General features: G+C 43.3%; 1 protein-coding gene and 1 pseudogene across 1 annotated transcript; one reads left to right on the top strand and one right to left on the bottom strand.

Annotated features, from left to right (window-relative positions):
• The first annotated feature begins 246 nt into the window (after window positions 1-246).
• LOC120662409 lies at window positions 247-2010 on the top strand (annotated as a pseudogene).
• A 6182-nt stretch (window positions 2011-8192) lies between these two features.
• LOC120659799 (wall-associated receptor kinase 4-like) lies at window positions 8193-16366 on the bottom strand. The gene is made up of 4 exons (XM_039938032.1): window positions 16257-16366; window positions 13395-14580; window positions 13090-13275; window positions 8193-9473 (listed from the first exon to the last, which is right to left on the bottom strand). Exons 2-4 carry the CDS (start codon window positions 14422-14424, stop codon window positions 8479-8481), a joined length of 2211 nt encoding a protein of 736 aa, XP_039793966.1. The 5' UTR covers window positions 14425-14580; window positions 16257-16366; the 3' UTR covers window positions 8193-8478.
• Between the last annotated feature and the right edge of the window lie 8800 nt (window positions 16367-25166).

The following is a 25166-nucleotide window of genomic DNA, read 5'->3' as shown; positions in this document are numbered from 1 at the left end:
GCTTCGGCTGGTCTAAATTTGGCAAGAATATGTATTATGAAAATGTTACTCTAGTAATTCGCTGACAAGGAAGGAATATGAGTTCAGCTCATGTTAGTGTGTGCAGAATTCTGTTTTGTTTATGGCCTGTTTGGAAAGGTAGTTCTGGTGGGTTTAGTTATACTCCCTCCGTTCCAAATTGTAATGGATATGTATAGTCTACTTACCATATCAACTCCATTGCAGATTTCATGTTTAAAGCCTTGATTCTTCACTGAAACATTTGGATATCTTCTTTTCGTCCCTAATTCAGACCCAATGAAAGAGTTTCCTTCTCCAGCAGCTCTAGTGAAGAGAATAATCATATCAGCTAAACCCCCACAAGAGTATAAGAAGTTTCTCAATGCTGAGAATAATCAGTGGAAACATAGATGAGCTGCCAGACCAAGGAAGCATGAGAAGAATAGATTCAAATGCCGATGAATCTGATGGAAAGGTATGCAATATCATTGCATTTTCAAGACCGCACCCATGGTTTAACAAAAATGAATGAGGTAAACTTATTGTCATAAACAGGATGAACTGGATGAGCAAGATGAGGAGGATTCCGACGAGGATGATCCCAAATTTCAGTAGGATACTGCCTGTGAGTATAAAACTGATCACCATCCAAGCTGGCAAACCTAAAAGCCATTTGCGGGATGCACTAAAGGTGGATCCAGACAAAGTCAGGCGGCTTTCTTTGGGTTTTATGGACTCAATTATTTGCTTATATAACCTTAAATAATATTTCTCTGTTTAGACCATATGGGTTCAGCAGGCTTCTATTGTAGTCTAAATTATGTAATTAATGAGAATCAAATGGAAAAGTAAACTGCCAGTGCTGCCAAGGTTACAGGACACACATGGTGATTCAGTAGAAGGCCAAATTCACCTAATCCCAGCAAAAGATAACAAACATAAACTGATAAAACAAAAAAAAATCATTTTTCAGTAACAATATCATTATTAGCGGATCAGAAGATTCTTCAAGGTGGTTTCTATAGTCACATACTTGTTTAATCATTTAAGTTCTATTTAGGTTCACCCAGAAAAATATACTCCGTGTCTATCCGAAGGGCACGAGGGTTAATTCTTCGAACAACGATCCAATGAACGCCTGGACCCATGGTGCTCAGATGGTTGCATTCAACATGCAGGTGAGATTTCAGTTGCTGAGTGTTGAGCTGCTAATTTCCACCTCCTTCACAGTTTTATTCTTGCTTAGTGTTAGTTTGTGTGACAGAGCAGTAAGGCATAATCTGTTGTGCTTTCACTTTTCAGGGGCATGACAAAGCACTCCGGTTGATTCAAGGATTTTTCAGAGCCAATGAGGGCTGCGATATGTTAAAAAACCTGACTTCTTGCTAAGGACAAGTCCAAATGGCGAAGTATTTGACCCCAAGGCTAGTTTGCCAGTGAAGAAAACTCACAAGGTTGGTCTACGTATGTTTCACAGACCCGGATAACCGAGCCTGCTCAAAATTCCAGTCGAGCTGATCCAGCCTATAGGCTATTGCTAAATCTGATATGATGTCCAACCAAGCAGGTAAAAAGTATATATGGGAGACGGGTGGCGCATGGACTTTAGCAAGACTCATTTCGACGCCTTCTCGCCTCCAGATTTCTATAACAGGGTAAGGCAACAGCAGTGATATGCATGAGAAAGAACCACATGCTGCTGGCGAGATGAAGCTGTAACTAGGTAGAGCCAGCACAGGTCCCCACCCAATTGGCATGCTCGATCTCTGCAAACGTACACAGGTAGGCATGGCAGGAGTGAAGGCAGACAGTGTGATGAAGAAGACAAGGGTGATCGAGGACCCGCGGGTGCCGGTGTGGGATGAGGAGTCCACGTTCCCGCTGACGGTGCCGGAGCTGGCCCTCCTGAGGGTAGAGGTGCAGGAGTACGACATGTCGTGGGAGCTGAAGCAGGGCAAGGGCGTCAGGCACAAGTCCGTCAGGCTCCTCATGCGCTTCGATTTTGTGTAGCCTCCTCGCCTCCTCTTGCTTGCGCCACAGACATTCAGATTCAGTCAGTCAGTGCAGAGTTTTTCTTTCTCTTCGGTTCCTTTTCTTTTCTTTTAGCATCTAGTACTTGTGTGAATGTGTTGACACGGAAATGAAATGAAATCATGCTATATGGGTAGGAGCAGTGAGTACTATACCGTATCCTTCCGTCCATCTTCCACGTGTATATGTGTATGTATGTACTGATTTTGTCGGAATAAAAGATGTATGGAAGAAGCAGATCGATCGAGTCTTGTTAATGTCAGAATATGTTTTTCCCCCGAAACCTGTACTCCTATTAATTTACTCAACCTGTAGTTAAGTACGGGTGATTACGTTTTTTTAGTTGCTGAGATGGGCTGGTGCTTCAGTGCTTGTTTGCTAATCCAGTTGTTACTGGTTCTAGACTATGAACCGGAACTCGATTATTCTTCATTTTGCTACTACGTAGCTCATTCGACATGAATATCCTCTGCTTAGTAACTATAGTAAGCAAGTTTTGCATCTCACGAATTAGTCCCCCGCGTCGCCCCTCCCGCTCGGGCGACACGGGCGGCGCCCCTCGCCCTAGCCGCTGCCACCCTCCCTCCTTCCCCTCGCCGTCGCCGAAGGGGGCCGCCGGAGGCCGCGCGGCCCACCTAGGATGGCGGCGGCGGGGTCTCTCGCCCCCACCCCGGCTGGATCTGGCGGGGGAGAGGCGCGCGGGCCCCCAGATCCGTCGGCGGCGGGGTCTCTGCCCGACAGCGGGGCGGCGCGGGCGGCACTGCTTGGCGGGGGCGGCGCTGCTAGGCGGGAGTGGCTCGCCTCGTCGGCGCCCCGAGGAGGCTTAACCCCGGTCGAGGGCGGCGTGGTACGGCGGCGTCCGGCGGCGTGGTGCTGCTGGGGACGGTGGCGCTCCGGCTACTTGCGCTTGGGGCATGGCGCGGTGGGACTGTGGAGTGGCAGTGGTTGAGGGGATGGCTGCCTAGTTGGGCAGTTTCGGCGGCTCCTTTCTCGGACAAGAAGACGGCTCGGCTTCGGTCTGTTTGGTTGCGGGCGTTCGGCTTGGTGCGGTGTGCTGCGACAGGGAACATCGGCGGTCGATACCTGGGTGAGCAGCTTGAGGTCAACATGTGTCTATTCGCAGCGGACCTCGGCGGCTAGTCCTGCTTGGCAGTGGCCAGTGCGGCGAGGGACTACGTCAGAAGATGGCGCTTGCAGCAACGGCATCACGTAAGGACTTGGCTTGCAGCGGATTGCAGCGGTTGGCTCTACTTGGCAGGGGGCTACTCCGGTGTAGTCCATCGTCGAAAGACGGCGCTTGCGACTTTGCTGATTTGCTGGCTCAAGTGCAGTGTGCTTGCAGTGCTTTGGAGTTCCGGTGGTAGCTTGGCTTGTTTGGTGTTCAGCGGGGCGCCCTTGCATTCCTGTTGATGGCATCTTGTTAAACATATCCTTCTCTTGGTCTCCAGAGGCGGATGTGGCGCGGCCCCCGTGCTCTTTCCTCGAGGCGTTGTGAGGTGTGGAGTCTAATGGCGGATGTGGCGAGGCCCCCGTGTGTTGGGTGTCGTGACCGTGGCTGGATCCGGTGCTTTTCATCCCGTCAGTTTGGGTGCTAGGCTGCAACTGCACTACGGCTTGAGGTCTCGCATGGCGGCGGTCTTCTTGGTGTAGTGCGGTCTGTCTCTTTCGTTTCGCTGGCTTTTTCGAGCTACGATACGGGCTTCTACTGCTGCTACGCGCATCCTACGGTGTTTGTCGCGGCTCCTGTGTGCACTGGGATTGGTGGTATTGGCGAAAGCCTTACCTGTCTCCGGGTTGATGATGGCGACGCCTCAGGCGCCGTTTCCTTCCATGGAAGCATCATCATTCTACCATTTTCTCTTTGCGCAGTGGGTTTTCCGGGGTGCAAACCTTGACCCTTAGGTCGGGCGGCGGCGGCGTCTATGGCGTCGCGATCCTTCTTGAAGGTGTCGCTTTGGATTCCTGCGCCTTGTCAATTTGTGTCTTGCGCTGAGCTACTAGGGCTGCCGTCGAGTTGTGTGGAGGATGCGGGTGGTTCGGCTTGTGTTGAGGTCCCAATCCAATCAGCCGATGGTTGTTTCTTTTCTGTTGAGTTGGTTTTGCTAGTGTGGTGTGGTGCGTGTTGATGTCCCAATCCAACCGCCCGGTGTTGTTAGTTGCACTGTCCAGTCTGGACCTTTCTTCTTTTTAATATACTAGCAAATGTAACTGTGCGTTGCAACGGGTGGTGCCCACACGTGGTACCGCTCGTCCTTGAGATAGTGATGTTCAATGCGAGAGATTTGTCATTCACTTAGATCTCTGCGCATTTAGGTTGATGTCACCAAAAGATGTATATGTGCAAAACATTGTTTGCACAGACAGAGTGAGGTTTTAAATATAGACAATAAAATAGGCAAGCTGTGTCAGCATGAGAGAGTCCATCGATGGATGAGAACCTCGGGCGATATAAATATGCACTCGATGCCGCCATCAATGATTCTCGTCCGTCTAATTTTCGCTCAGACTTTAATTTAACATGTTGGTTTAGTCTAGGTAGCAGCCGTCCTTCCCTAAATACACGGCCTAAGACGCCGGCCAACACAACACTCCAATCAATTTTGTCATTGGATATTGAGATCGGACCACTCTCCATTTAATAAAATTTGCGTCGAGCTAGGCCCAAAGCGCCAGCCCAACTTAGTTGAAAGCCCAAAAAAAAAATACGCTTCCACTTCCTCGTTCCCCACACCACATCCACACGCCGCACATGTGCAGCCGCCTCCACACGCCCGCTAGCTGCTGGCCGCCGCTCGCCGACGTCGCCGTTCCGACCAGAAGCCACCGGCCGCGCGCCGCTTAACTCCCTCTCCATCCTCGACCCCAAGCCACTTTTCCAGAGGTCCTGTCACCCGTCGTCCATCTAGACGCTTCCCCCTGACCGGATGTCCCACCCCCCGAAACGAACAGGTCCAGAGTTCACATGTGTCATCTCTCCAGCGCCACAGTCGTCGTCCAAGTCCATCGACGGCCACGGGGCGCCGACTTCCCCCACAGCTCAGCCCAGCTCCTGTTTCTTGCTTTCTCTCCCGATTGGATCCGCCGACTTCCTCTCTCCCTTTGATTTCTCCCTCTTTTTTCCGTTTAGATCGAGATCCACTGCCTTTGCAATGCGGATTCTTGGTTGTTTGTTCTTGGTACGATGAATATTTGTACATACTTGTTCGCATTTGATATGGCGATTTGGGATTTTACTCTTTGATTTGAGATATCATGTATGCTGTATTTGATCATGTGCCGACGTTTTTTTATGAGGCCAAAAGCACTTTGGTTATTGATTGAGTTGCCTGGCTTTATTTTTATGGGTCAAGAAAGAACACTTTGGTTTTTGATTGAGTTGCCTGGCTTGGGATCTTTGGATCGGATAGAAATCCGAATTGTGGGTGGCAGACCGGGTGCAGGCGGCGGAGACGCGGAGAGCGTACGAAGGCTAGGTGTTAGGGATGTAAATGGAACTGATATTATCCGTATTCGAGTCTGCATCCGTTTAGAAGGGTTGAGATTCGACCATATCGAGTCTGGACATTCAATATCCGATCCGTATTTGATTTATATCCGTATCCGGATAATGAAAGTTGGATATATATGATGTCGATGTCTAAGTCTTATCTGACACCAACTCATCCGTATTCGATCCGAATTCGAAGGAAAAATATGAAAACAACTCATCCGTATCCGATCCGAATTCGAAGGAAAAATATGAAAACAAATACGGTATTGGCAGTATCCGTCCGAATCCGATCCGATAACACCCCTACTAGGTCTTGTCAGGTGGGTCTACCTGTCAGAGGGACCAAAACCTGTGGACCGGAAAACTTATTTGCTTTAATATTAGATATAGATATAGATATAGATATAGATAATCGGCAAGTTTTGCATGGTTCGTTTCAAAAAACCTATAGTAAGCAAGGTTCAGCCAGCGTTCAGGGGACCCTACCCTAGGTTCAGACTCGCATTCCTTTTTCTTTTTATCAGAAGACGGCAAGACGCCATCGTTTTGTAAGAACGGGAACACGTAACCATGCATCCCTCTTATTTATCGCCATGCATGCCTATCTATCCATACCGTTGTTGTTCTTTTTGGAACGCGCTGGCCTAAATTAAAATATGCTGTGCATAAATCCCACATCGATTAAGAGATGCAAATCGCTGCAGAGAGAGCGGTGAGACCCTCCATCCACTCTGGCATGGTTTGGATCCCCCAGCAAGACGAGATCATAATCTCTTCAAGAGAGGTGGTGAGGCGGCATAAGGATTGGGGAAGGCAAGTCAGGCCCCTCGAATCCCTGGTCTTCAGTTTGCGTAGGCAGCAAAGCTCACCCAGGCGTTCGGGCAGTTCGCACAGCGCATCGCACCCTCCTATGTTGAGCTCCTTGAGGCGGCACAAGGATTGGGGAAGGCAAGTCAGGCCCCACAAATGGAAAATCTTCAACTTGCATAGACACTGGCAAGGGATCGATCGGTATACAATTGCATTCTCCCAGCCCGATCATCAAACTGCTTGAGATTATCTGGCAGAGCAGAGTTGTGCGATTGATACAGTTGAATGGTCCATGCCCTCCACGGAGAATAAAATGTACAGTTATGCAGATTGCTTCGTGGCGGCATCAGGCAGCGAAGGGAATTTTGCAGCAAGCTTCGCTTGAGTACGCATGCAAGATGGAAGAGTAGTAAGCGGTAACTAATGACTATTGCATTTCTTCATGGCAAAGAAGAGCTCACTTGATAAATCACCTTCTCAGATCGAAACGATTGCGTGATTGATATAGCGTCGACATCTTGATCTAGCTTTTCAACTCCTCGCATGCCTCTCATCTTGACCGATAGGTTAATCATCGACTCCCAAGCGCATTGGACATGCTTCTATTCTGACCCTTAGTACAACAACTCAAGTTCAACTGTCGAAGTACCATACACAAATAAATTCTACACATATCTAACACTAGCCTTTTACCTTGATATTTGATGACAACTTCAATTTTCTTTGGTAGCAACTAGTCCGTCAATCCGTACACAGCACGGGCTAGTATAATATAGTTATGAAACGTAAATATTATAGATTTATATAATTTTGAGATGCACAATTAATTGAAAGTACTATTACTTGATATCTCTTATATATTTATACTTTAATAGTAAATCTGTATATATATTTATTTATTGATCAAATCCATATAACATATAAAGTGCATGCTCTAGTTAATCTTTGTATTTCATAGTGGCATATTATATACATTATATACAAATTTAGAGATTTACTTTAAATCATACAAATTTATGGATATATTCATCAATCATAATGGCACGGTGGGTAATTTATATGCAAATGTAGAGGTTATTTTAATTTATCTTTCATAATGACATGGTCGATAATTTCCACGCAAATTTAATAGGTTAGTGGAAGGTGCACTGGAAGAATGGGAATACCCTTCTTATATAGGAAGGGAAGCTCGAAACGCAACAAAAAGGAAGGTGCACTAAACTAAAAAAATTAATGTGATGCGACGTGACGAAGTGAGAGTCCTGCATGCATCTTTTTGCCATTGGCGTTTTCCTTTTATGTTATGTAGTAAATATGTGGCTTATTGTTGTTGGTGGCATAAATGTACAACAGGAAGTAGAGGCAGATGTATGAAATTAGTGCGAGGAAAGAAGTAGAGATGACAAATAGATAGAGTAGAGATGCAAGTGGGTAATTACTTAGAAAATAAATTGAAAATAGAAAAATCTGCAAAAAAAAGAAATTTGCTTTCGTTGAGAGTTGAACTCAAAAGTGTTTATAATGACAGAGGTGGATAATTACTTAGAAAACAAATTGAAAATAGAAAATAATCTGAAAAAATAAGAAATTTGCTTTCGCTGAGAGTTGAACTCAAAACCTTTCATAATGGCAGATGTGAGTAATTTTTTAGAAGATATAATAGATCTAATGGCTATTATTAGTTGAACCACCTGATGGATGGCCAGAAGTTTCTCTTTTTTTGAGAATTTCTAGGATTTCTCTCTTTTTTTTTCTAGCGCGTCTGGTGAGAATTAACGTGGAGCATCTAAAAGGAGCCTTCAATTAGTAATAGTAAGACAATCATAATGCATTTTTGGCTTAATGCAAGAACAAAGTGAACTAGTCAATAGCCAGCAATCAGCATTACATGTTCAGGAGACAAATGTTACAAACAACTCGATACGAAGATTTTCCATGAATTACAGCATAACACAAATTTTAACTAATACTGAGACGACCCCTGCTTGTGTTTTGCACGATATCTTGCGAGACAAAAGCTAAAAATCTAGAATACAACCCCAGCCCATTGATAGTTCAACACCTGCTTATTCGCTGCATATATATAACTTTTCATAACAGAACACACAACAAACTATTGGCAATAAGCAAACGACCTGGTCGGCACACTACTTGTCATGAGATCTCCTCAACATGAGAAGACGTTCTGCTACATCTGTCATCTCAGGTCTCTGATCCACATCATATTGCAGACAATCGACAGCAATCCCTGCAAGGCACTCAAGAATCTCTATGTCTCTTGCTGTTCTAGTAATGTCCTCGTCGAACAGCTCAGTTGTTCTGCTCTGTATTTTGCGAGCATCAAGAAAGCTCATAACTAAGCTGTTGTGGTCATCAGCATATGTTGCTTTCTTCCTGCTAATGAGTTCCAAAAGCACTACTCCAAAACTGTAGACATCACTTTTCTTAGTCAATAAGCCTTTTTCTTTGTAAACTGGATCCATATAACTCATGTCACCAATGACATCATCTGTGTGTTCTTTATCTATAGCTATCAGCCTTGATATCCCAAAGTCAGAAATCTTTGGTACAAACTCGTCATTCAGGAGTATGTTAGCTGGTTTAACATCTCCATGCAGAATTGTATTAGTGGTTTTTGAATGCATATAGGCTAGGCCCTCAGCTGATTCTGCAGCAATACATAGACGTTGATCCAGATTCAAAGCTTCCTTTTTGTGGCCATGAAGAATGTCGTCCAGGCTACCTTTGGAGATGAACTCATAAACTAAAATAGGCACATCAACTTCTAAGCAGCAACCAATCAGCCTGACAATGTTTTTGTGGATGATGCGTGACTGGATGATGACCTCATTTGCAAACTGTCCCTTTTGTGCTGTATCAACATTAACTGCAGGTTTCTTAACTGCAACTTGTTTGTCATCAAGTAACCCCTTATAAACTTCACCGAAGGCACCTTTTCCAACAATATTGCAGCTCTTCAAAATTGGCTTGAGCTGCTCTTTTTTGAATATCTTTATATTGCTTACTTCTTTTAGAATAGGGCCGCCATTCTTGTCAAAATATTCTTTCATCCTTCTTTTCTCTCTGCGCAGAAGTACGAGGAACACACAGATTGATGTAGCTAAAAGAGCACCGACACCACCTACATGGGCAATAAGTGAAACATTTATAAATAAATTATTTGAGTAAGATTTGTCACATGAAAACATTAGTTATGCAATTTGTCTTTCTTATTAAGTTAGCCAACCGTGCTTGACGGGCCTCATACCGGTCCATTTGGCCATCTATCCTTTGACCGCAATGACTTTTTTAGTTTGTAATCTTTGACCACAATGCATGGGGGTGTATGTGCGGCCTCGAAAGGCCCCTTCTGTGCCCAGTGAGGGCGGCGGAGGCGCTGGAGGCCAACGGCCGTCCCTTCGCGTGCTAGATCAGGAGGCCAGTTTGAGAAGGTAGGGTGTGGTGGCAAATTTGGACCGGAGGAGGAGCAAGGGCGGTGGCGGGCGGAGGTGCTATGCCGGTGGAGGGCCGAGGCCGACCATGAATCCCGGTGGAGGAGGTGGCCTAGCCATGGATCTGGCCGGCGGAAGGGTAGCGACGCTTGATCAGACCGGAGCAGGGGCGGCGAGGAAGAAGCAGTGCCGGACAGAGGAGGGAGCGGCGCCGGGTGGAGGGAGCAGTGCCGGTGGCGGAGGAGGTAGCGGTGCCGGTGCTAGAGGAAAGGCCGACAGTGAGAGGAGGAAGGGTGGCGGCTACGGTCGGTGGAGGGGCGGCTGCTGGCCTGCTGCGGAGCGAGATGAGCAAATATGTGGGGGGCAATGGGAGGAAGGCGAGATGTGAGATTACGGGGAGAGGGCGGATAAGGTTTATTTTAGTGGTGAAAATCGTGTGAAAGGGGATAATTTTATTATGGTGCAGAGGTTATTCGAGAGGATGTGGTATGAAGGATGTTATTGGAGAGGATTTTGATATACAGGATGCAATCTTTTTAGGGGATATTGAAATATTCCTTTAGAGAGTCAAATTTAGGGGACACCGCTACAGCCAGCCTCATGGTCGTAGTCCTATGCGGATGGGCTATTATTTTACGAGCTAGATGAGTTGAGCAGGGCCTAACAATGTTATTTTCATCCACCCATCCAATTGAACTCAAATATAGCTATATTGCAGAACGAATTTTGAACTTTAAACAGAGCTATATCTTAAGATGGAGAGAGAGCGCGCATATTTTAAAAGTTAGTAGATCAGCTTAATGGAGAAGCTGAAGAATTTAAAAATTTCTATGTCTGTTTTTTGTTAATATTTTTTATAATTGCTACGGTACTCCAAAATGAATGAGGATTTTCCATTTAATCATATTTAGGTGGATATCATGACCTTTTACCTTCTTATAGGTAACAGACAAAATATGTATTTACATGTTTTTTTTTTATTTTGGAAATAGGATATACATGGAGTATCTCCTATTAGGTGTAACTTCTACATGTAACTCAATTAGATCAAACATTTTGTAACGTGACAATCAAATATTGTATTATCTAATTGTGATCCCCTTAGTTTTTCTTTCATTCCTCAGCGGACCGCCCATCCCACCACCTATAGCGTACAACTACAGCTACGGTGTCCAATTTGTACTATGGGCTTCTACCTGCTGGAAACAACCTAATGGATCGCAGGATGGCTGTGGATATCCATGCATGCGCAGCCCCACATGCCCTCAATATTTAATAGCTATTACGATGATATTCCATGCATGCAAATTTAAAATTTTTAATAGCTATTAAGATATCCCATGTAGGCAAAGATCTAATGGTTATCAAGATATCAATCAGCTAAAATGATGATAGGATGTTTCTGATTATTGTGAGGATACTTAGGATTTTATATTTTTTTTCCTATCTTACTATTACTAATTGAAGGTTACAAAAACTGTACTAATTTCAAAGCAAAAGTTGCACTAATTACAAAGCAAAAGCTGCACTAATTTCAAAGCACGCTAGAAACATCCAACCATCAATTGGCAGATTAGATATATTTTCTAAGTAATTACCCACCTCTGCCATTATAAAAGGTTTTAAGTTCAACTCCCAACGAAAGCAATTTTTTTTGGATTTTTCTCATTTCAATTTATTTTTATGTAATTACCCACATTTTCCATTACGAAAGGTTTTGAGTTCAACTCTTAACGAAAGTAAACTTTTTTGCAGGTTTTTTTCCTTTTTGAATGTACTCTCAGTTTCTTATCATTTTTTTCCATTACAAATTTACGCTACTAAATGATCCCGTTACTTTTTTCATAAAGATGCTAGAAATCTTTATACGAAACAGATATTTTGTGCCTAATCTCGCTATTACTAATTGAAGAATCTTTTTGGAGCCTCCTTATTAATCGTCACAAGATGCTCTAAATAAAAGATAAAATCAAAGAAATTCTCACAACAATCAGAAACATCCTATCATCGATTGCAGATTGAAATCTTAATAGCCATTAGATATGTTTTCTATGTATTAACATCCCATCATCCATCATATAGCTCTAATTATAGATCTGTTTTATAGAAAAAGATTAATCCAAAAAATTCTCAAAAAAATCAGAAACATCCTGTCATCCGTCATCTTACTATTACTAATTGGAGGTTCTAAAAGTTGCACCAATTTAAAAGCGTGCTAGAAAAAAAGATAAATCCTAGAAATTCTCACAGTAATCAGAAACATCCGACCATCAATTGACAGATTGGAATATTAATAGCCATTAGATCTGTTTTCTAAGTAATTACCCACCTCTGCCATTATGAAAGGTCTCGAGTTCAAATCTCAATGAAAACAAATATCCTCTTTTTTTATTATATATATTTTCTAAGTAATTACCCACATCTGCCATTACGAAAGAACTTGAGTTCAATTCTCAACGGAAGCAAATATCTTCTTCTTCTTTTTAGATTTTTCTCATTTTCAAATTTACCTTCAGTTTTTGTCATTTTTTCCATTAAAGATGCTAGAAACCTTTCCATGAAACAAATATTTCATAGACTCTTTTTGAAATTTCCACCTCAATCCTCACAAGATGTGCTAGAAAAAAAATAAAATCATAGAAATTCTCACAATAATAAAAAATACCCTATCATCTATTGATAGGTTAGAATATAAATATCCATTAGATCTGTTTTCTAATTAAGTAATCACCTACCTTTGCTATTATCAAAATAATATTAAATAACCCCTAAAACTACATATTAATTACCCACTCTGCCAATATAAATGAAAATATGAAATAATACCCTAAATTTATATCTAATTGCTCACATTTGCTATTTTGATAGGATAATACCAAATATCTCCTTTAATTTATATTTGAATTGTTCACCTTAGTTATTATGACCGATAATATGATGAAAGTAACTCCTCAAAATTATATTAAAATCACCTATTTTTGCAATCCATCAAAGATTATCTAAATCAATTAAGCATGCATATAAAGTAGCAAGATATGCTATTATAAAACCCTAAGTATAAAAATAGATCTATATGTTGTACGGTTACGCATAATACATTTAAGACTCTAACCCGCACGAAAGCACGGGTTGATTGACTAGTCATATCTAATGAGGATCAACCCGGTCCTACACCCAATGAGAGTGCGAGGAGGTACCCACTAGGATGGTTCAATGGCACTCTTTGAATGACCATTTTGAATACAATAATGTTAGAATCACACTCTTCGTATGAGAAGCTAGTGATGGAAGTTTGCACACGCTTACCCACAGCAATCTTTGCTCGTAGAGGAAATTGCTCCGTGCAAGTTCCAGCTTTGCCGTCGCCTCTCATTCCGTGTTTACAATGACAATCATAACCTCCAGGCTTGTTGACGCAGATTCCATCACTGGAGCAAGGATAATCCTTTTGCTTATCGGGATACTTTTCTCGGAGCGCACACTCATCGATGTCTACAGAAAGAAGAATAAAACAGCTATAGAGATTAATTACATATTCATGTGTAAGCATATGTAGGATTCCAGGGTCTTTTGTTGTTCGCAGCAGCAAAAACAACAACGTACATACGTACCTTTGCATCCATTGGGGATGTAAGGATTGCCCTGGTAGTTCTCGGAGCACTTGCAGAGATAGCCTCCGCTGGTTGCGTTGGCACAGACGTGGTTGCTGCTGCGGCAGGCGTAGTCAGGTGGCGGTGGCGGCCCTCCTGCAACGGGGCACGACCCATTCCGGATGGCGAAGTCGATGACGAATGGGACGCCCCGGGGGTATTTCTTGGGCAAAACATCGTAGTCAAATATGTCTTTCGTGGAGAAGGTGTAAAATGAACTCTCCACCAGCATGCCATAGGAGCATGGGCAGCCGACACAGGAACTCACTTGGTCAAATGAGAAGTGGACTCCAAAAACTGCATGGTTGCCCTCCTTCAGTACGTTTTGGCAGCACCCAAAGTCCGAGCATTCCTTGTCTTTGACCAAATCGAAGTGTGAGTCGACATCTGACTGACATGTCAGGTATTTCGATGAATCCGTCCGCATAACAGCACGTGAATCAGAACTCAAGTCTACTTTGACTCCCCAGCCAACACCCATGAGGGCATTTCGCCCTGCGGCGAGCATGAACGGCTCCTGCAGTCGTGTAGTTTGAAACCTTCGGAAGGTGGAATTACCATCTGGTGTGAGGCAGCCTGATCTGACCAAGCCATATGCGCGAACCTCGGCTCGATCAAGTGATATGTCCATGAGCTCAACAGGCAGGGACTCCTCAGGTAAAGTATAGTTTTCTAAAGAGCCTGAAGAATCAAAACTGCCGTTGCCCATTGATTGGAATGATCCTTCAAGGAAGAGGCGGGGGGGATTGAAGGAGTAGTTACAAGTGACTTGGAAGCCATCAAGGAAGCAGCCACGTCCGACGCCAAAAGGGTAGGGGATGCTAATGTTCCCGCACTTGTCGGTGCAGTTTGGATGTAGTGTGATAGGCCAAGGTTGTTGCTCGTCTGCAGCTGCCAGTGCCAGTAACGACGACATGGCACCAAGGACGCTTAGTGGCAGGAGCACTAGCAGCTCCGGTAGCCGGCAGCTGCCAGGACGTGAGCTGTTCATGTCGCTCAAGCGGTGGTTGGTGTTTTAAGGGGTGGGGGTGGACCTACTGATCATGTGGATGATTAAATGAAAGGTCTTCTCAAACCCTCGCTTGGCTTTGGCTTCTGAGGTGGATTATTTGTACCTTTCTGAGTTTCCTCCTGCCTTCTTCAGTACCTGACGTACGACACAATACAATAGACAGAACAGAACAATCAGCACTTTTTTTTTGGTGAGAACAATTGCACTAAAAGCACAAATTGCAGGCCCATCGAACACCTGATTTTTACACCGTTGGATCTTCAAATGGACGGCTAGGATTCACTCCCCACTCCCCATTATCCCTACACCGTGCCCCTCCTCTCTACCTCGCCTCCTCGACGCCCCGCCCACATGCGAGGCGCGCCTCCTCCTCCTCGCCGCCGCCGCCGCCCCCGCATCGCCTCGTAGCCCCTGACTCTACCGCCGCCCACCCGTCTCCAGTGACGTTCCCCCCACCAGACCTTCCACCGCCTGTGAGTTGCCGGCTTCCCCGCTGCCATCGCCGTCCGCATCCCCGCCACCTCTGCCAATATGGTCCTCCACCGCTGCCACCGCTAACTGAGGTGGATCTACACCCCCGCCACCGGCATCGCCCGACGACCGTTCTCCACCACCAGCCGCCAGCGGCGCCCCGCAGCCTCAATCCACTGCCACCACCGGGCTGCCGGCCTCCCCGGCACCCCCTCTAAGCCCGGAGACAACACAGGTAACACCACCCTGAATCCTGAACCCATACCCCCACCCCGAACCCTAACCTCGCCGGCCTGAGTTAGGGAAGAAGTGTGACGTGGCGTTCTTAGATTGGTTCAAAATTTCGGTTGATGGATCTATCTAAAACACTCGGTTGATGTATAGCTTTCATCGACTGAATAGGTGAGTCAGGTAGTATATGACAGGCATTGGATATGGGTAGCATTTTTACCCTACTTTTCATATATGAATACGTATTTTGGGTACCACCCGAATATGGGTGGATAAGGAGCGGCTACTACCCGGTAAGTACCGGGATACTTTGGGTGGATCAGGTACCCTTTTTTTCCTGCATATTATCTCTTAAAAGATCATAGCTTGCCACATGTGAACTCAGATAAAGATCTACAACTTTGTAGTTCATCATATGTTTTTGTTTGGACCCATCTTATTATCCAAATAATCAAAATAATGTTTGGATATGTATCACAGTAACAAACTCTATCGCATGTACAACTCCAATACACCATATCTTATTAGCTTTGTCATTTGCTTGCTTCTAATTTGTAGAAGACAATGTACCATGTACCGGTACCTACGATCAGTAGTAACTTACTTAGCTATAACTTGCGTGTTGATTTCGCCGGTAATGCATATAAACAATATGTCAATGTGCTTCACTTTGTATAATATAAACTATGATATATCTCACACTCATAGTGTCATGTATGTTGGTCTGTTGAACTATGTGTCGCTAACTGATTTTATTCAACCAAGTCATATGTTTGGATTATAAAGATACGTGGACTATTCAACAAGTACTTTGTATCTGTATGTATCCACCAAATAATATCCGGTATTCATTTTGTTCTATCCAAATTAATAATACATGATTCCGTCATGTATCCGTCCCGATTTTCAACTATCCATACCCTATTCTGGATCCAAGTGAATTATATCAGAGTATGATACGAAATAACATACTATCTGTCCTATTTTCACCGTTTGTGAACTAATTGACAGCAGGAAATGGATCTAATTAACTAATGTGATTGTAGCAAGAAATTAAACCATATTTAGAGGATGCCACATTGCTTATCTTCAGATATAAAAGCAAATACCTGGAACTCAGGGATTTGCTTCCTTTGCTCGACTGCTATCTCCAAATGCAGCCTTCCTTTTCTCCTCTGCGACGTATACACGACAGTGCTTCTGGGACCTCCTCTGCAAGGTTGTGAAGTATGATGCTTCCTTGTAAGTTCTTTTCTTTATATACATCTTATTAAGCAAGCCCGTGGGCCTACATGGACCAAAGTCCTGTTATAATATTGAGCATTTTTAAAAAAATTTAATTTGGTCCCTCCGATCCGTCGTGGGAGAATCAATTCAAAGTACCTAAGGCAATACTACACCTTCAGATCTTGTCAGTTTGTCATATGGATAGGGTAAATTTAGTGAATTGGGCCTTTGTAATCTCTGTGATATCAAGCTGCTACCATCTGCCCGGATATACATGCTTCGTGTCCAGTGTTTAAGCTTTGTATACATGTTTGAGTGTCCAACTTCAGTTCACAGGGAATAGTAGGACTCCACAAGATTTCTAAGGATCCTACCTTCCGTAGCTAATGGGCTATGATTGCAAATTTTCCGTAGTTAATTTCGGTTCGCTTTTGCGGGATGTTGATGTTTGCGTTGACAGTTTTCCTTCCTCGGTTCTTTTAGTTTTCATAGATCATAAGCTGTAGCATACTTTCTGCAGTTGTAATCTTCATACTCAGTAAAATACGCGTTCCGAAAAAAGTGTTCACGTGTTGCACAGTTTACGGTAGAAGAAGCAGCCCAGATCTATTCACTGACAAAGTCTTGGTCAAGTGTCAGCACGCACATAAAAAAGAGAGGATGGCTTTTACTTATTTTTTTAGGAAATCAGACGTCCTTTCCTACTTTATTTAAATATATAAAAAGTCGTCCTTCGTATTCCTTGATCGATGCAACAACCATGCCTTGCTTTTACTTTTTTTTTTAGGAAATCAGACGTCCTTTCCAACTTTATTTAAATAAAAAGGCGTCCTTCATCTTCCTTGATCGATGCAACAACCACGAGATGCAGGGAGGCATTCATACACAAGCAAGGGATCATCGGGGAAGAAGCAGCCAAGTTGCACAGGCATTTATTTGTGCATGTACTACGTACCGTCGCGATGACTGGCGAGAGCCAATGCAAGTTCACACACATGGCTGCACTGCACTGCATGCAATGCAAACAGCTGTTTGGATTCTTGTTTCATTAGCTGGCCACAACCGGAGTGTTGACCACCAAAAGTTGTACTCCCTCCGTTCTAATTTATACTTCGTTTGATTTTTTTTGTACCAAATTTGATTCACTCATTTTATTAAAAAAAATCACAATTATCCATAGCTTTTATTTATTTTTTTAGGAAATCAGACGTCCTTCCCTACTTTATTTAAATAAAAAAGGCGTCCTTCAATTTCCATAATTGATGCAACAACCACGAGATGGAGGGACGCATTCATAAAACAAGCGAGGAATCATCGGGGAACATGCAGCCAAGTTTCACAGGCATTTGTTTATGTACGGACTACGTACCGTCGCGACGACTGGCAAGCCAAGTTCACACACATGACTGCACTGCACTGCATGCAATGCAACTCCCCCACCAGTGGCGAGCTGTTTGGACTCTTGTTTTATGAGGCCATTTCTAGTGAGAGTTTCCTGGGAGTTTTATTCTCATTAAATGCTATAACACATCAGCAGGTTTGGTGACATGGCAATGCATTTACGAAGAAAAAGATAGAAAGAGTTTTATGGGCAGGGTTTATCTTTCCGGTTTGAAACCATTTTCCATATCCCACCGGAAACAGAATTCCGACCGGAATTTTGAATTTTCCGACCGGAAGGAGAATTCAAATTCAAATTCAGATTTTTCAAAATTTTCAGATTTTTTGGTCAGAATTCCGGACTGTCCGGTGGAATATGTCATTTTTTGACTAGAAAATGCTCGAAACATATGAACAATTAAATAATTTGATAGAATATTATTAGAATCTTTTGTATATTTCAATGTACAATGCATATTAAATATATTACACACAAATTATTCATAAAAAATATATATTGTCATGTGAAATCACAAATAAAATGCATGAAAACTAAATTTATCACAATAACATCTTATTATTACTAATTACAGATTAAAAATAGCACGAATTGTGAAGCGCGCTAGAAAAAAATTCTAGAAATTTTCACAAAAATCAAAAACATCCAACCCTCAATTGGTATATCGAAATATTAACAGTCATTAGATCTGTTTTCTAAGTAATTACCCACCTCTGCCATTATGAAAGGTTTTGAGTTCAACTCTCAACGAAAACAAATTTCTTCTTTTTTGGCAGATTTTTCCATTTTCAATTTATTTTATAAATAATTACCCACCACTGTCATCATGAAAGGTTTTGAGTTCAACTCTCAACAAAAGCAAATTTCTTCTTTTTTTGTTAGATTTTTTCCATTTTCAAATTTACTCTTAGTTTGTTGTCATTTTTTCCCATTTACAAATTTACACTACTAAATCATCCCGTAACTTTTTTTCATAAAGATACTAAAAACTTTTCTATGAAATAGATATTTTATGCCTAATCTTGCTATTACTAATTAGAGACCGCTTTTGAAACCGCTTTTGAAGCCTCCTATTAATCCTCATAAGATGCGCTAAATAAAAAATAAAATCATAGAATTTCTCACAATAATCAGAAACATCTGTCTAATCTTGCTATTACTAATTGGAGTCTCCTTATTAATCCTCATAAGATGTGCTACATAAAAAATAAAATCATAGACATTCTCACAATAATCAGAAACATCCTATTATCGATTGCATATTGAATTCTCATCCCATCATCTATCATGTAGCTCTAATAATAGATCTATTTTTAAGAAAAAGATAAATCCTAAATATTCCCAAAAAATTAGAAACATTCCGTCATCCATCGTGTAGCTCTAATAATAATAGTCATTAGATCTATTATAGTTCTAAAAAATTACCCACCATGACATCATGAAAGAAGAAATAAAATAATCTCCTAAATTTGTATAAAAAATGTCCATCATAACATTATGAAATATAAATTAAATAACCTCTTAAATTTACATAAAATTACCTACCATGCCATTATGAAATACGAATTAAAATAACCTTTTAAATTTGCATATAAATTACTCAACATGCCATTATAAAAGATGAATTAAAATAAGTCCTAAATCTATTTATAAATTACCCAATATGCCATTATAAAATATAAATTAAAATAATTTCTAAATTTGCATATACATTACCCACAGTGACATTACAAAAAGATAAATTGAAACAATCAGCTCTAATATTATTACGGATTAAATATATATCCCCTAAAACTCTAACCCGTGCAAGAGCACGGCTTGATGGACTATAGACCATAATACAAGTTTATAGAACATAAGTTGCATAGTCCATATGAAAACCCAAGTTCAATTTAATACACAATGTCTATGTATATCACGTAGTACTTGATAAGTAATGAAGATAGGATGAAAGTGCAAGGAGAAAGAAAGGAGACCTCTCGTTCCATTCAAAAGGTATATTCTTTCTAACCCCTTAATAGTACAGAGACTAAAAAGCTATAAATCCTAACTCACTAAACTACAAATTGTTAGAATTATGGGATGGATAAACAACACTCTAATTAAAGAGCTATGTCCCAAACAGATCTCATAGCCTATACATGATCACACGCCTAAGCGGAAACTTAAGATCTTATACCGTTTGATGACTCCATGAACGCCTCGTAGATTGTCGATGAAGAGGAAGTAGTCGTAGCAGATGGAATGCCACGGGCTTTAGCAAGCCCTAAGTCGTTCCTTCGGGAACTTCGGAGGGAACCGCCGGCCTTCGGGACACCTGCGGAATTGACCGAAGTAGGACGAGAGAGACTCGTGCTTCCAATCCCTCCAGCGCAATAATTGATCGGTGTTTTGCGTAATGCGTGAGCGTACCCAGGAGGGCGACCTCCCTGAGGTTATATAGCGCTGTGGGGCCGGGGCCGAGTCTGGGAAGGATAAGGATCGCCTACCGATCACGGCGAGAAAGTTACGGCGCCTTTCTGCGTGAGAAACACGCGGGTCGGTTTCTTTCCGTGCGCCTAAAGGAACTCCTCTCCCGGTGGGACCGAGGGATCGTTCCAATGTCGGTTTGATATCCGAGATCAACCCAACACAAATAACCTTGTCTTTCAACCAAAATGCAACTTTAACCTAGCAAATGATGTTATATTTGAGTGTGTTCTACTCCTATTTGCTCAAAAAAATACCTAGTTTTTTTTGTCATTTTCCCCGATTTTTTACATTTTTTTGATTTTTTGAAATTTAAAATGAAAAATATTGAATTTACCGGAATTCCACTTCCCGTATACTACCGAAAACAAAAAATTACTAGATTTTGGCGGAATTCCGACGGAAAATTGAACCTTGTTCATGGGAGGAGAGAGGGTTCCATCTAGATGAAACTCACGATGTAACAGTACCTAGACAAAATCTGATGTGACACTGTTGATAAATGTGCAATAAAACTCTCCTTTGAAAATGGCCTTAGCTGGGCACAACCGAGTTCCCGACTGGCTGCATCTTCGGCATTCAAATCCAGCGCAGGATCTACGGAGAGTTGTGTCCTTACTTTTCTTTAAGATAAAAAAGGCATCCTTCGAATCTTCCTTGATCGATGCAACAACCATTCATAAGCATTCATAAACAAGCAAGGGATCATCGGGGAACATGCAGCCAAGTATTACGTACCGTCGCGATGACTGGCAAGCCAAGTTCACACACACATGGCTGCACTTCATGCAATGCAACTCCCCCACCGGTGGCAAGCTGTTTGGATTTTTGTTTCACTAGCTGGCCACAACCGGAGTTCCCGGCCGACCACATCTTCTGCGTTCAAATTCAGCGCAGGATCTACAGAGAGTTGCTGCCAGGGGATAGGCGTGGCTAGGGTTGTAAATGGTATGGATATTATCTGTTTATATATGAGTCCGAATCCGTTTAGAAAGGTTAAGATTCGATCCATGTTTGAGTCCGGATATTCAGTATTTGATCCGTATCTGTATCTGAGTATTCAAAGTTGGATACATATGATGTCAATAACCATTAGAGTCATATATGCGACACATTTGAAAATATCCGTATCCGATCCAAATCCGAAGGAAAAATATAAAAACAAATATGGTATCAGCAATATCCATCTGTATTCCATCTGATTACACCCCTAGTCATAGCTAAGAATGGCAATGGGTCGGGTTCGGGGCGGGTGGAGCATCCATGCAACTGCCTCCAAATAATCCAGCGGGGACCCAGAACCCAATGGGTCCCCCATAACCCGACCACTTCTGGAGTTCTGGGGTCCCTTCTCGCAGGTGTCGAGAGGCAATGAAGGGCCCAGTCATCGTTGTGTGCAGTTATCCAGTCTACCGGCGGTGGGCAGCCCCCTCTAAAGCAGAGTTAGTGGAGTCGTGTAAGGACGGGGGTGGCCCTGTGGAGGTGCGGCGGTGGGCTGCCGGCACAGGAACTAGTGGAGCGCGGCTTGGTTAGGGGCTGGCCCTTGGGGAGGTACGGTAGCTGGTGGTGTGGCTTGCCCGCCTTGCTATGTGCTGGCGCCCGGCGGTGGCCGGTGGGCTGGGTGGCCGCCTCCAGAGAGCAGAGTGGAGGGATGGGAATGAGAGGGAGAGGGATGCTGCCAGGCTGGGAGGGGGAGTGCTTGAGTGGATGGAGATGGGTTGGCATTATATACCTGAGGTTATGATATATGGTCCTTGGGCCTTTGTAATAAGGTGGGTCGTTTCTGTATTTTAGGGCCTTGTGAGGAACCTGCAAGTGATATTCTAAACCCGCCCCTCATCCGCCCATTCTCAGGTCCTGAACCCGTAGACCCATGGGGGGGGGGGGGGATCGGATTTTAGACCTGCCCCTGCACCGCTGGATCCAAAACCCGCGGGAACTCGCCACTAACCCGCTCCACTGCCATTTTTAGGCGTGGCGTGCCTCAGGTGATCGTGAATACTAAACCGTCAAGTTTGTTTTTGTGGGATGCCTGACGAGACGCAAGGCAGTGGCCTGCTCTATGCTTAGCCCTAGGTGACCATGGCACTGTCAGTCTGTCACCATGGCCGCCATGGCCTTGGCCCTGGACCGGGCCCATGCTCCCTTGTTTTGGAGCCACAAACCCACCCGTAGCTAATTTTGGTTCGCTTTTGCGGGATGTTTTTTTTTTATAAAAGCAACTATATATATTATATTAAGCAGCCCACATTACAACAAGGCCCTTGAAGAAGGCTAGAAAACAACACCACCTGTTGAGGGGAAACTGGACACGCACACAGACACGCATCGCGGAAACGGCGCCATGGTGTACATGCGTCCTGAGGATGACGTCAACAATGGCGACACGGTAGAGGTCACTGTCGCTGTGGGATACCAGAGGTGCCACGGGCACTTGGACCCAGGGTGGAGAGTGCCTCATCATCAGTGGAGGTAGCGCAAGGCATCGGAGCCGGAGTGGCCCATCGTCTTCGCTGAACTGAGGATGTCGATGAAATCCGTCGACGGAGTATACATGCGACTTCCAACAAACCTGAAGTGGCCGGCTTGCATCCAACGCGGCGACAAGGACGTAGATGTGGTCGTTGGTGTTGATGCATGGTAGTCCCCCCCCCGTTCCATTAGTTTTTATGGATCGTACTATAATCTTGACTCTCTCTTGCTAAAATACGTGGTTGGGAAAAAAGCGTTCACGTGTTGCGCAGCTCACCGGAGAAGCAGCAGCCAAGATCTATTGACCGACCGAAGTCTTGGTCAAGCGTCAGCACGCACATAAAAAAGAGAGGATGTTGAGCTGGAAACACGTACGTATACTCATTGTGCCTTGCTTTTACTTTTTTTTTAAGGAAATCAGACGTCCTTTCCTATTTTATTTAAATAATTAAAAAGGCGTCCTTCATCTTCCATGATCGATGCAGCAACCACGAGATGGAGGGAGGCATTCATTCATAAACAAGCAAGGGATCATTGGGGAAGATGCAGCCAAGTTTAAGAGGCATTTGTTTGTGCACGTACTATGTACCGTCGCGACGACTGGCAAGAGCCAATGCAAGTTCACACACATGGCTGCACCGCACTGCATGCAATGCAAACAGCTGTTTGGATTCTTGTTTCATTAGCTGGCCACAACCGGAGTTCCCGACCGGCCGCATCTCCGGCGTTCAAATCCAGCGCAGGATCTACGGAGAGTTGCTGACCATCGAGTTTGCTTTTGCAGGGTGCCTCACGAGAGGCCAGGCAGTGGGCCGCAGGCTTCACAATTATGTTTCACTGCAACCGTAATTTCATTTTGACTAAAAAATCTAATATTTATATTTTTGAATTTGAAACCGAAAACCCCTCTCTGAACCGGAATCCGCGCCCCGTTCAGTCTGGAAACGGAAATTTTACCAGAATTTCGGACTTTCCGGTTGAAAAGGTGAACCCTGATGGGTAGTGGCATGCTCTATGCTTAGCCCATGATTAGTATTCTGGCCCTAGCACAACGGACTCCTAATTCGTTTTGGACGAGTGCACACGCAAATTCAGAGGGCGTCAAACACTGGCGGACACGGCTGTTGCCCGCACTAGATCGTGAATCCGTTTTCTGAATTTGCTCTAAAGAAGAAACATGGCATTGCAAAAGAGGAGTACTTAGCTTTATTTGATTAAGTACATAAATGTTGTTAAATACTTGTTGCATCAAGGATTAGCTTTTTGCCACAATGAGTCAATAGGAGGGGGGAGATTTTCCTGATTTAGTGAAGCTTTTGGCAGAGCGAAACAAAAAGATAAAGAGGATTTCCCGCTGCTTTCTAGCTACAATACTTGACAATCGTAATGTGTTGCTTTCAAAAGATAGAGGATAGCAGCCGCAAAATGCTTTTAATTATGAGAGATAAATATATTTGCTTTTTAAAAAAATAGTATTATTGTGAATCATAATGTTACTTCATATCAGTACAAGATGTATTAAATTTCATTTTCATGTTACTCCATATTTATCTTTTCACACCACACACAAGCTTAAAGTAACGTCTACGCCGTTTAGCTACAGCTATTGGCTATTTTTATTTTTGAACTAAGGTGCAAGTTTGTTCAAACCAGTTCGTATATATAACTTCGTTACTTTAATAAACCATTACAATATGTGTTATCGCACCATTCAAAATGAACTGGAACCTTTTAAACGCCGTGTTTATCTTGGGAAATCATTGACCGTGCCTGGGGAATCTTGTGATGCATTTCGTATAGCTGCTTGAGCTGCTCCTTAATTCTGCCCCGGCCAGTTTGCAAATACTTATATCTTGGAAAAGGTTTTAAAATCTTTGAATACAATTAACTTAAGACTTAATCTGAAAATTTAAACAACATATGCACATATTTGGCTCTCCCTCCCTATCTTTCTCCAGCCTCTTGACCAACTTCAGAATTGGTTAGGGTGCTGTGGTCCGCAATAGGGTTCCTCTGCAGGGGTACCGAAAACGGGGCTGCGCTCCCTCCTACTCCTGGTGGCGTGGGAAATCTGGACGTACGGAGAGGAATGCTGGCACTTTCCAAAGTAAAGATCATTGCCTGCACTGCTCGTCTCAATCGAGGAGACTAAGTTGTGGGGGCATGTGACAAGCATCTTTTGAGGTTTTGTCAACTTTGTAAATTTTTCTTAGGCTGCCCCGTAAGTCTCAGCAAGGTGTAAGGAAAATGACCTCTTATTTTATATTTTTATAGTTGTGTTTTGGTGATTGATTGACAAATAAAATTTAGACTAATAAACAAATTGTCTAGATGCACATTTTAGGTGTTTAGGTCCAATGGATAAAGAGAAGAAGAAAAGCCACCGTAACAAGCGTAGAAGAGTACTTGTTAGGCCATTCTCAGTGAAGGTTTCATTGCACCATTTCCAGTA

This window comes from Panicum virgatum, chromosome 2N, assembly GCF_016808335.1.
Source record: "Panicum virgatum strain AP13 chromosome 2N, P.virgatum_v5, whole genome shotgun sequence".
Taxonomy (NCBI): domain Eukaryota; kingdom Viridiplantae; phylum Streptophyta; class Magnoliopsida; order Poales; family Poaceae; genus Panicum; species Panicum virgatum.
The sequence above is the reverse complement of the archived record's forward strand: the minus strand, read 5'-3'. Positions and strand labels throughout refer to the sequence as shown.

Excerpts from the sequence above, each read along its gene's own strand:
- LOC120659799 (XM_039938032.1), bottom strand. The coding sequence starts at position 14,424 with ATGAACAGCTCACGTCCTGGCAGCTGCCGGCTACCGGAGCTGCTAGTG. Across the intron at positions 13,276-13,394 it reads CATCCCCAATGGATGCAAAG|ACATCGATGAGTGTGCGCTC; the intron begins GTACGTATGTAC and ends TTCTTTCTGTAG. Across the intron at positions 9,474-13,089 it reads ACGAGCAAAGATTGCTGTGG|GTGGTGTCGGTGCTCTTTTA; the intron begins GTAAGCGTGTGC and ends TTGCCCATGTAG.